Here is a 12,525-nt window from a genome sequence, read left to right as displayed (position 1 = left end):
CTTAGATGAAAAGAGAAGCAGCTGTATGAATATCAAGAGCTCAGGTGGTAAGCAAAGAAGGGGAAGGAATACACAGAAGGAGTGTGTAAGGGAAATGAACTTGAAGACTATGTTGTAGAAAGGAATGAGGAATTAGAGGAAGATGAGATGGAAGACTTGATACTGTGAGAATAATTTGACAGAGCACTAAAATACCTGTTTCAAAACAAGTCCCCTGGAGTAGCCAAAATTCTCTTAGCAGTATTGAGGTCGTTGGGAAAAACAGCAAGTTTGGAGGATGCAATAAGAAGGCAGATTTAAATTCTTGGTACTAACAGTATTTTTTTCTGTCATTGAAGGACTAGAATGGGGATCATTCAGCCACATATTGCCAACTGAGGAGCTACTGGAATGATAAGTAGTGGCTTCCAGGTCTACAAAACTGACAACAGCCAGGAGGGTGGTGTGCTGACACTATATCCTTCCAGAACACATCCACATGATGCCAGATGGCAAACGATGACACAGCGATCAGTTGCTCCCTATCGACCCCACCAACGCCAGAGTGGCAGAGCATTTTTGGTGAACCAGCTATAACAGAACTATTCCACATGGTGTGCAAAATATATAGACAAAATACCTACACATTTCAAGAGGTATGTAGCTCCATAAAATGTAGGTGCTGACAGGTAAGAATATTACTGAGTCATTTAGTTTAACAAGTCATGGTTGCAAAATACTGCTAGATTATTTACAAAAGAATGGTAACACTGGTAGAAGCTGACCTTGGGGAAGATCATTTTGGGTTCTGAAGAAATTTACAAACATATGGGGAAATATTGATCCTAAAACTTATCTTAGAAGACAAATTTTTGTCTGCAGCATTTCTAGATTTAGAGACAGCCTTCGACAATTTTGACTGGAATACATTCTTAAAAATTCCAAAGGTAGCAAGGCTAAAATATAGGAAGTGAAAAGCTATCTACAACTAGTACAGAAACCACACTGCAGTTGTATGAGTTGAAGGGCATGAATGACAAGCAGTAGTTGAGAAGGGAGTGAGACAGGGTTGTGGCATATCCCTGATATTACAATGAGCAGGAAGTACAGGAAACTACAGTGAATTTTTTTTTGGAAAGGGGATTAATGTTCAAGGATAAGAAATAAAGACCTGTGATGTTTTTCGATGACATGGGAGATATAATGGGAAATATGATACTGTGGGAATGGCAAACGTCCATAGGTTCACAGTGTCAAGAGACAGCAAAGGACTTGGAAGTGCAGTTGAATGGAATGCATAATGACTTAAAAAGATGTTATAAAATAAACATCAATGAAAGTAAAGCATGGGTAATGGAAGGCAGTCAAATTGAATTAGACTATGCCAACACAAATAGATTAGGAAATGAGACACTAAAAGAAGTAGATGAGTTTTGCTTTTTTTGAATAACAAAATAATTTGAGATGCAGACTAGCAATAAAAATAAAAGCACTCCCGAAAAAGAGAAATTTACAAAAATAAATTTCGTGTTAGGAACTCTTTCCTGGTGGTATTTATCTAGAGTGTAACTTTGCATGGCCATTAAGCATTGTAGACAAGAATTTTTGAAATGTAATGCTACAGAATAAAAGTTGAAAATTAGATGGGTAGATGGAATGACTAATGAGGTGTTACTAAATCAAATTGGAAAAAAAAAAGAAATCTGTGGCATGACTAGATTAAAAGAAGGGTTTGGTTGACAGGGCACACCCTGAGGTATCAAGGATCCATTAATTTGGTACTGCTATGAAGTGTGAGAGATAAAAATGGTAGAGGGAGACCATGACTTGAATACAGTAAGCAGGTTCACTCTAAAATTAGATGGGTACGTGGAATAACTAACGAGGTGCTACTAAATCAAACTGGAGAAAAAAGAAATTTGTGGCACAACTTGATTAAAAGAAGGGTTTGGTTGACAGGACACACCCTGAGGTATCAAGGACTGATAATATTAGTCCATAGTATCACTGTACACCTTTTTAAGTATTGCACGACATCCAGTTTCCAAATCGGTTCTCAAGGTATCCTTCTCAAGAATCATTACACCATCAGCACAAACCACCAGACCTATGACTCAATGATTTTCTTGCAGCTATCCTAGGAATGTAATCAGCACATATCCCAGAACACAGGTCCACAAATGGATCCTTATGGGCATCCTTTGGAAATCTTTTCATTCAAGTGTTGATCTGGAAGTGCAAGTCTTACCTCTGCATCCTGACAACAGTCTTTCATACAGCTGTGTAGAGCTGTAGGAGAATCTAAATCACTTACACAATCAAAAAGCTCTCATCACAGAGACCAAGCAGCATGATGCAGTGGTTAGCACACTGGACTCGCATTTGGGAGAACGATGAGTCAAATCTGCATCTGGCCATCCGGTTTGGGTTATCCAAAATTTCCTAAATTGCTCCACGCAAATGCCAGAATGGGTCCATTGAAAGGGCATGGATGATTTCGTTCCCCATCCTTGAAACATTCCAAGCTTGTGCTTCATCTCTAATAACCTCAATGTTGATGGGATGTTAAACACTGATCTTCCTTCCTTTTCTCGTCACAAAGATGGTCAAACAAACCCAGCCATACTGGGCCACTGCGTATTTCTGTGAAGCACTTCTTGCTAAAATCATTGCCTCTTTTACAGCATCCTTTGTTGACTTCCACTTCTGAAGCCACTCTGATGACTGTTTCCATACAGCAGTCTGGTGGACGGAAATTTTTCCAGTAATTTTCCTAAAGCGCCTAATAGGTAGATTGGCCTAAAGGACTTAGAAGGTACAGGATCTTAGTCCCATACTGTTGGCATTCTGCGCTGTAGGAAACTTGCATTGCTCAGCTGGCAAAAGTGTGGACCAATTTGCAGATGAAGAGTCTGCATAACTTGGCTGGGAATGTCATCAGGGCCCAAGGATTGGTTTCTTTTTAGTTTCAATATTTCTTCCTTGACCTCCTACTCTGTAAAAGGACAATCCACTCAATGGCTTATTCACATTTCTCTCCATTTTTATGAAGTTTACTATGTTTGGTGATATCAGCTGCTTCAGTATTACCTGAGATCAACATAGGCCTACTCATTGAAAACTGAGTTGATTGTTGCTAATTCTCAGTCATACACCCACCTTCACCATTTAATATTGATAGCATAGATGGTGATTTTACTTCCTGACACACAATTCTGATCATGTGCCTCAACAATCAAGACACTGATTCTGTGTCACAAACTGCTTCCAGCTACTCATTCCCAATTGTCACAAGATTTCTTGAAACTGCTGCCCCTGGTTCTCGTACCATTCAAGTCTCTGAGCAGTGTCATCCATCATGTAACTGTTTCTAGTTCAATCTCCTTACTCTCTGACTTATTTCCTTCATCTTTGGCGGCCTTTGTTTGATGGAATTTGTCTTCTTGATTGAGTAGGTCTGATTTCCAGTTTTGCTTGCTGTATTGTACTGCACTTACTAGCTCTTCTGTTTTTGTACCTTTAACGTCACTAATATCTACAGACTACAGGCAGCAAAAGTGATTTCTCATTTGGTTCTCGAGTTCTTTCTGCATGTTATACTGCATTTTGCCAGCTACAATTTACTTGGTGGGAAGGTGCCAAACCACAAATCCAAAGGTTTCAGGTTCATGATATCCCCAGGGTGTTTATGTGTCATTTATCACTTCTTTCATTTCTGGCAATGTTTGCTGATGTGAAAAATGTTGAGTTGCACCGTGGTTCGAAATTCATATTCAGTTGTATGTCCCCCTATAAATGGCTGAATAAGTCTGTTCAAAGGTTGGAGTAAGCCAAAACCGTACCACTCCCAATAGGATCATACCTAGTAAAGCACTGTGGTGTTCAAAACAGTCTTTGGATTGATAACTGCTTTACCTTTTTTCTCTTCCACAGAATAATTTCTGTGAAAGTTCAGCTACTAACCTTTCGGCCACACATTTGATAGCTAATGTGGAGTCTATGTTAGATTTTGCACCAGCTCTGCTTCCTACAATGGGAGATTTCCATCTTTATTGACAACATCTATGTTAAGCTCCATTATGATTTCCTGCAGTAGCATCCTCTTTTCGCCCTATACTACTCTGAAATAGTGGGGCTTTGTGTTCAAATTCATAGCAAAAATTAAAAGTATCCTTTCCCCAAGGCAAATAAGATATTTAAACTTCTCCATGTACCCACATATGACACAGCCAAGATGAAAATATCTTGTTATAGTACTCCCGTCTCCTTGGGTGGTTAGAACCTTTTACATGGGTCATGTGTTCACTACATTATTGCAGTAAATTTATGCTGAATATAACATTTGAAGTCATTCATTGTTGGCCCTGTGTGATGACCGAATGAATGTGCAGCATTTCAGAAAAATTGTGTCAGCTTTCATGTATGGCCGTTGCAGACACAAAATGTTGACTTTCAATTTCCCCCACAACTTTTTCAATGTTGTGCATGATGCTTTAACCTCTCATACCTTGCAATACCACCCTACATCTTGCAGCATACATACAGCAGAATTCTATGACCCTCACATACTGAACCAATGAAATCTATAACTTATGCACACACTGCTGAATTTTCAAAAAAAATTTACTTTCTGTGATGGCATGTTGTGCTGAAGTGAGTATGTTTGGCATATCAGTCACTGCATAAAAATTTGGTATTTGCAGACTCCATAATATTGCATAACCTGAGCAAATTCTGTTGATTACAGCACGAGTCTCTTAACACTACACATATTCGGCAGTTAAACTAAATAACTTTAGGAATATAAGTATGATCAACCTGTTGCCCCCATTGTAGCTAGCAGGGATCTGCTCATGAACTTTGTAGTCATATCTATAACAAATAAAACATGAAACATAAAATTAAATCCCCACAAATAAACAACACACCGCATTGTAATTCCAAACCCAAAAGCTGCCCAAAACTGCCAACATCATAACAACTCATTAACAAACCATCACAAACTCTTTCAGTATCGTTCTCACAAAAAGCACTCAAGAAGTCCAACAAATCACCAACACCACTCACAAACAATTTAGAAACATAAGCATCCAACACTAGACAGTGCCACCACATACACCACCATGCCCTTTGCAAGAATGCCCCATTTCACGTGCCATGCCACCAGGACGTCACACAACAATACCCGTTTCAACATGGGTCAAAACAGACAAGTGGTATCGTCAACTTCAGTGAAAGCTCTTTTTCTTCTAGGAACTAAGAAAAGTCTTGGTCTATGAAGTGCATCTCAGTCTTTATCCACAGTATCCTGTGTTGCCTCGAGTAGTGCTCTCTCGTTTGTCTTGCAGTTGCAGCCAATTTTCCTGAAATTATGTGTTTGTACTCAAAGATCAAATACCTGCTGTTACTGCTAGTGATGTTGGTGCATTGTTTTCATAATATTCCTTCTCAGCCATCCATAATACTACAGTTATTTCTGTAATGATGATGCCTTGTACAATAACCCCTGATTGAAAGACTTGTTTCAAAGAATGTATCATGTCTGCAACATGCTCCAAATTTTTAAATTTCCTACTTTCTGTAATTATTTTCTGGTTCATAAACAATATCTATAAGGTCATGTTTGTAAGGAATAGTTGCCACAAAAATATTTACATAAAACATATTTTTCTTGTTTCTATGAGCATTCTCATTCACCGTGGATTTGGATTTTTGTATCTGTAGCTATGTTTTTTGTCTGCCAAATGTACAACTGTTTTGTTAAACTGTTACAGTTTTTCAACAATATTCTGAGAGGTCACCATTTTGTAAAAAATAACTATCTTCTCTGTTCTATCTCCGTTCGCTTCTGAATAACAGTTACACTGAGACAAAAGTATATCATAAATTTAGTAGACTTTGGGTTTCTCATCAATGCTTCCAGTTTATTAACAAACCTTCTGTCGATTAACAGGTCCTTATGACGTGAATGGTCATCGTCATCATTATCATCTTCCTTTCAAGGATTAGGTTGTTGCCTGTTCCGAACTCACCCACAAACAAAATCATTCCCATATTTTTTGAGGCCTTCCAATATCTCTTTTCCCATTAAGATTGTAATTCAAGATCTTCAGCAGAATTCTGTGACCTGACATTCTCACGAGGTGTTGTCTCCAATCTTCGATATTTTTTAATTTTTTGATTCCTCCTCCCAAGGGACACTGCCTTATTGATGGCACTTTCAGTGCCAGGTGGAAGGGTTTGCAGTGTTCCACAAAGTTGAGTGCTGTGCCAGTGATGGCGTAGATACTGGCAGGGTCACCCCAGCCGCAGTGGTCTCAACTGAAGAGCCAGACGAAGAGTCCACGGCGCAGGGTAAGGAGGGCTCTAGACACATGGTGAAGGCGGCTTCCTTAAGGGAGGCAACCCCGACAGAAAAACCAGGGAGGTCGCCATACCTAAAAGCAGTACCTCACTTACGCGACTTAAACTGCACAGTGCTCGTAACACAACCAGGGGATTGTAGATTAACTGATGAACTCATAAACAGCCTTGGCTACACGACTGGATCAACTGGTGACATACTGATCAGAACTACCATGGAACAGATTACAAATTGTTTCCGCTAGGCCCTAATTTCAACAAGTCGTAGCCCGAAGCTATAACAACATAGACTCAAAGGATCCTGAAAGCTGGATTTCTGGAGGTACGTACGGACTTCAATGAACACCTAGGGTACAAACAGAACTCCATAAACTACAATTCCTTATCTAATGATACTAAAGTTGAGGAATTATTTTCCACAAGCTGAACCGCAAACGAAACTAAATATTATAATTCGTATCGGCAACTGATTTAGAAAAAGGCATATTCTCCTGGGGTACATCCGTCCGAGATATATATAAAATGTGACAGGTAACGATGCAACTAACACATTCCCTGAAAGAAGCAACAAATTAGCGGAAGTTACCTTCTCCGCGAAGTCTTTCACAACTGTAGACGCCTCATCGATGGATCCGCTCTCTAGTTTAAAAATGGAATTATCATCCATGATACACGAAAGCAATATTTACGTATTTGAAAATTTACACCATAACTTGTTGAGAAAACCAATAACAAGTACTACGAGCTGTCAAACATATACACACAGCCTCAGGGAAGAAGCTCCAAAAGATATCACACTTGACGAAACATCGATTACAAGGTGAAGACCATAAATATTTCTTCCCCTTTACAAAAGCGGAAGTTAAGGTATATTTCATTTACATCTACATGATTACTCTGCAATTCATATTTAAGTGCTTGGCAGAGGGTTCATCGAACCACAATCATACTATCTCCCTACCATTCCACTCCCGAACAGCGCGCGGGAAAAACGAACACCTAAACCTTTCTGTTCGAGCTCTGATTTCTCTTATTTTATCTTGATGATCATTCCTACCTATGTAGGTTGGGCTCAACAAAATATTTTCGCATTTGGAAGAGAAAGTTGGTGACTGAAATTTCGTAAATAGATCTCGGCGCGACGAAAAACGTCTTTGCTTTAATGACTTCCATCCCAACTCGCGTATCATATCTGCCACACTCTCTCCCCTCTCCCCTATTAAGTGATAATACAAAACGAGCTGCCCTTTTTTGCACCCTTTCGATGTCCTCCGTCAATCCCGCCTGGTAAGGATTCCACGCCGCACAGCAATATTCTAACAGAGGACGAACGAGTGTAATGTAAGCTGTCTCTTTAGTGGACTTGTTGCATCTTCTAAGTGTCCTACCCATGGAGGTAAAAATAAGAGGAGTTGTCATGACGTCACAAACTTGAAGCCGATCCAAGAGAAGGTCCGCCATGTTAGCTACCCCAAAACATTCGCTTCTGGTGGTTTGATTCCGTGTAGTCGTGAAGTGTTTTGATAAAAAATGCCGGCTTGCGTCGCTCACGGGTGTACTAATCGTTCTGATTGTAGTCTAAAGTTTAAACAAATCACATTTCATTCGTAAGTGGACTTATTTAAGTGCTATTTTCTTATATATACTTGAAATTCTGATGCGCTGTAAAGTTTTACAGTATAGTTTTATTTCTGTGATTTAACTTTAGATTTCCTATCAATCCAAGGCGAAGAGCTGTCTGGAAGTGAGCATTACACTTGGTTTTCACTGTGTGGTTATTCTGAAGTAACTGAAAAGTCCAGGCCATAAATATCCTGGAAATGAGGACTAATGTTTTAAAATGCAATAATTTAATGTAAAACTAATGTAACTACATGTAGTTAATTAAATCTTCAGTAAAATGTGTGGAACACCTGTTACAGTAGTTAAATTATAAGTACTTAAATGGTTACATATTTGTTAAAGCAAAGTTCCCTATCGAAATCCAGGCTTAGTTCATTACATTAATCACTGTGTTGTCGTGTTACCCTGTAAATTTCTGTTCTTAGCCACACTGAATGTCATTTGGTAGGTACAATTTAAAAAGAAAGCAGATGTGGAAATTGCAATGGGCCTGACAATCTTAAATTCAGTTCTGTTCCTTCGTAATTTAACGTATTTTTCACTTTGTTGACATGACAGCTGGCTTGTTTATATCATCCCTGCATACATCTATGGGACACCAAAGGAAATAAGGTAAGTTTCTTGCAAACGTGAACATTTAAAATTTGCATTTGACTTGAAAATGCAACGAATACAAATCGGTGCCTCTAAACTATCAATCATTGTTTTTGGAGTTCTGGCTTCATCAATTATCGACACAAACACAATGAAAGTGAATAGAAATGGATTACAAAAGCACGGTTTTCATAGCACATATGTCTCTTCTCGGTTATTCTAAGTGTATAAACAAAAAGGAATTACAGTACTGAGGCAAGAAGCGTAACATTTTTACGTATTACTGTATCAAATACGCATTTAAGACCAGAAAAACGTTTGAAGTTGCGTCCCTTATGCTGTGTTGTTCACTAAAACCGAATAACATTTACTATATAAAACAAATGTCATGTGCACACGACATAAATAACGAACAAGAAGCAATTGTAAACACTCGTCTGCTAATGTTTTGGGGGATCCAAGATGGCGGCAGGCCTCGCCCACTGGCTTCAAAACAACGTACAGCGCAAGTCTGTAGCGCCATCTCCCCTTATTCTACCTCCATGGTCCTACCAATGAAACGCAACCTTTGGCTCGCCTTCCCCACAATGTTATCTATGTGATCTTTCCAGCTGAAGTTGTTCATAATATTTACACCCAGGTACTTCGTTAAATTGACGGCCTTGAGAATTGTACTATTTATCGAGTAATCGAATTCCAACGGATTTCTTTTGGAACTCATGTGGATCACCTCACACTTTTCGTTATTTAGCGTCAACTGCCACCTGCCACACCATACAGCAATCTTTTCTAAATCGCTTTGCAACTGATACTGGTCTTCGGATGACCTTACTAGACGGTAAATCACAGCATCATCTGCGAACAACCTAAGAGAACTGCTCAGATTGTCACCCAGGTCATTTATATAGATCAGGAACAGCAGAGGTCCCAGGACACTTCCCTGGGGAATACCTGATATCACTTCAGTTTTCCTCGATGATTTGCCGTCTATTACTACGAACTGTGATCTTCCTGACAGGAAATCACGAATCCAGTCGCACAACTGAGACGATACCCCATAGGCCCGCAACTTGATTAGAAGTCGCTTGTGAGGAACGGTGTCAAAAGCTTTCCGGCAACCTAGAAATACGGAATCAACTTGAGATCCCTGTCGATAGCGGCCATTACTTCGTGCGAATAAAGAGCTAGCTGCGTTGCACAAGAACGATGTTTTCTGAAACCATGCTGATTACGTATCAATAGATCGTTCCCTTCGAGGTGATTCATAATGTTTGAATACAATATATGCTCCAAAACCCTACTGCAAACCGACGTCAATGATATAGGTCTGTAGTTCGATGGATTACTCCTAATACCCTTCTTAAACACTGGTGCGACCTGCGCAATTTTCCAATCTGTAGGTACAGATCTATCGGTGAGCGAGCGGTTGTTAACCATAGTAATAAATTTTATATAACATTTTTTCTAAGGTTTTCTGTAGACTAGATTGTTAAATACCCAGCAGAACATTCAAATAAAACACGAAGATACGAAAACACACAAAATTGCTGCTTTATATATATAAACATACCTTTGCAAAAACCATATAAAATTAAATGAAAAAAAGCAAAGCACGTGGAGTTCCGCAATAGTCAGATCTTACGCCCATTCTTTTCATTCTTTGACAATCTATCAGAAGAAGTAACTAATCGGACCATTGTACTTTTTGCAGACGAAACAAATGTCCTAATTAAACTGGGCAATGAAGATATCTTCCATGAATCAGTTTAAATTCAATACAAATGTTGACAATTTTTCAGAACTAAAAGGCTAATAATAAATTCTGAAAAAACAGTGACAGTTAACTTTCATACTGCACAGCAACTCCATCCTGCAACACCGATTTTAACATTAGGGGAGAAACTTTCTCATTAATGAGCGAGACAAAAATTTTAAGTGTGTGTATTCAGGAACACTTCAATATTGTCAACAAAAGTTTAAATACACTCATACATGCTGTAAGAATCCTCCCAGAAAATACAAGCCATCCATCTGTGGTCACTGGGTACCAAGGCAGTACACAGTCATACAGGTGCACGGTATTGTCTTTTGTGGGAACTCTTTAACTAGCAGAGAAAGATTTAGATACAGATAAATAATGTTAAAATAATAAAACATGCTAAATACAGGAGCTCCTGTAGACCAGTATTTGTAAGTCTCAATATTCTGTTCTGTCCTTGTATGTACATCTATGAAGCACTAAGGAAGAAACTTAAAAGAAGAAAATATCTTCAGGTATAACTGTGATCTTCACTCCTACGATACTGCACAGACTCATAACCTACATCTCAATGTTTTAAGTACAGACACTTGAGGAGGTGGGGTCTATCATGATGGCCTTACTCTGTAAACTGACATGTCATCCTATTGGAAACAGATATCAAATTTACTTAAGTTTAAAGTGAAGCTGAAATCATCTTATTCTTTTAATAAATATATTATAACTATGCAACATGTATTGATGTAGCTCAGTACTGTGTTGAATAACAATTTGAATGCTGTGCTGTCAACTTAGAACTTGAAACGCAGTTCATCATAATATCTACAACTTACAGGATACCTGTGCTAAACATTAAAAAGTTCCTCTTGCAGCTACAGTCAGTTCTTACAAAACTTTATAGGAATAACAGCCAGATTATAGTATGTGGCGATTTTAGCATTAATTTTCTTTCAAATAGTAACAGTTATAAACAACTGGAATCATTGTTGCCAATTTTCAATATACGGCTGATGGTCTCATTCCCAAAAGAGTATATGGGTAGAGAAAGACCTTGATTGATAATCTGTTGCTCGAAAATGCGATGAAGCGTACCAGGCAGATACAATGAATGAGAAATTCAATTCATTCCTTGACTTATTTCTCAAAAGTTTTGAAACCTGCTTTCCCCAAAGACAGATTAATATTAAATCAGCCTATTGTAGAAGGAGAGAGAGGATGACAACTGGCACAGAAATATCATGTGCTAAGAAGTGAGACTTGTATATAGGACAAACGACTATTACAAACCTAGCAGTGAAACTACATTACAAAAAATACTGTACAATTCTAACTTGTTTAATCAGGAAGGCCAAACAAATGCATTCTGCAGAAAAAATATCAAGTCAAACAATAAAGTAAAAGCAGTATTGAACATCATAAAAAGTAAGACAAATAGGAACATAATATCTAAACAAGTAGGTACTCCACAGTCCTCTGGTAGTAAATAATAATCAAAAACTTGCAACCTCTGATTTTAATAACTTCTTTTTCACTGTAGCTGAAAGAACAGGGAACCATAATAAATAGTTTCCCACAGAAGGTATAGAGCTACTAAATAACATGCAACTCACACCAAACAGAGCACTTCATTTCAAAGGACGACTCCTAAAGAAATTGAAAAAAAGACCATAAAATTTGTTAAATGCTCTGTATTTTCTGGATACGATGAAATGTCAAATAGAATTTAAAAAAAATGTGCAGAATTAATCAGTCACATATTATTCCTGGATGGATTGAAACATGCAATAGTAATGCTCATCCACAAAAGTTGGGCAAGGAATGTATTATCCCATTATGGGCCCATCTCTTTGCTGTCAGAGCTCTCAAAGGTGATTGAGACAGTAGTGTATCATAGGATTTATGGCCATATGACACAAAATGGCTTACTGGCACCTACACAGTTTGGCTTTTGTAAGGCATTCTCCACAGAGAGAGCTATATGTAGGCTAACAGATGAGACTACAAGTGAATTAAATCTCAGAAGGTATCCAACAGGGATCTTTCATGACCTTGCTAAATCCTCTGACTGTGTAGATCACAACACATTGCTAAAAAAGCTTCCACACTATGGCATCAAAGACAAACTCTTACATGGCTGGAGTCTTATCAACGCAACAGGAAGAAAAGGGTTATCTTAATGGAGGCAAGTGTAACAAACTCAGACTGGG

General features: G+C 38.4%; 1 protein-coding gene across 1 annotated transcript in view; it reads right to left on the bottom strand.

Annotated features, from left to right (window-relative positions):
* The window catches only part of LOC126412617 (synembryn-A), a 137,480-nt gene extending 130,367 nt beyond the window's left edge, over positions 1-7,113 (bottom strand). Inside the window, exon 1 of the mRNA XM_050082285.1 lies at positions 6,929-7,113. Coding sequence (XP_049938242.1) covers positions 6,929-7,009 — 81 coding nt within the window. The 5' untranslated portion in view covers positions 7,010-7,113. The remainder of the gene's footprint in view (positions 1-6,928) is intronic.
* Positions 7,114-12,525: the final 5,412 nt, after the last annotated feature.

This window comes from Schistocerca serialis, chromosome 7 (genome assembly GCF_023864345.2).
Source record: "Schistocerca serialis cubense isolate TAMUIC-IGC-003099 chromosome 7, iqSchSeri2.2, whole genome shotgun sequence".
Classification (NCBI taxonomy): domain Eukaryota; kingdom Metazoa; phylum Arthropoda; class Insecta; order Orthoptera; family Acrididae; genus Schistocerca; species Schistocerca serialis.
This window is presented reverse-complemented; position numbering and strand designations above follow the sequence as displayed.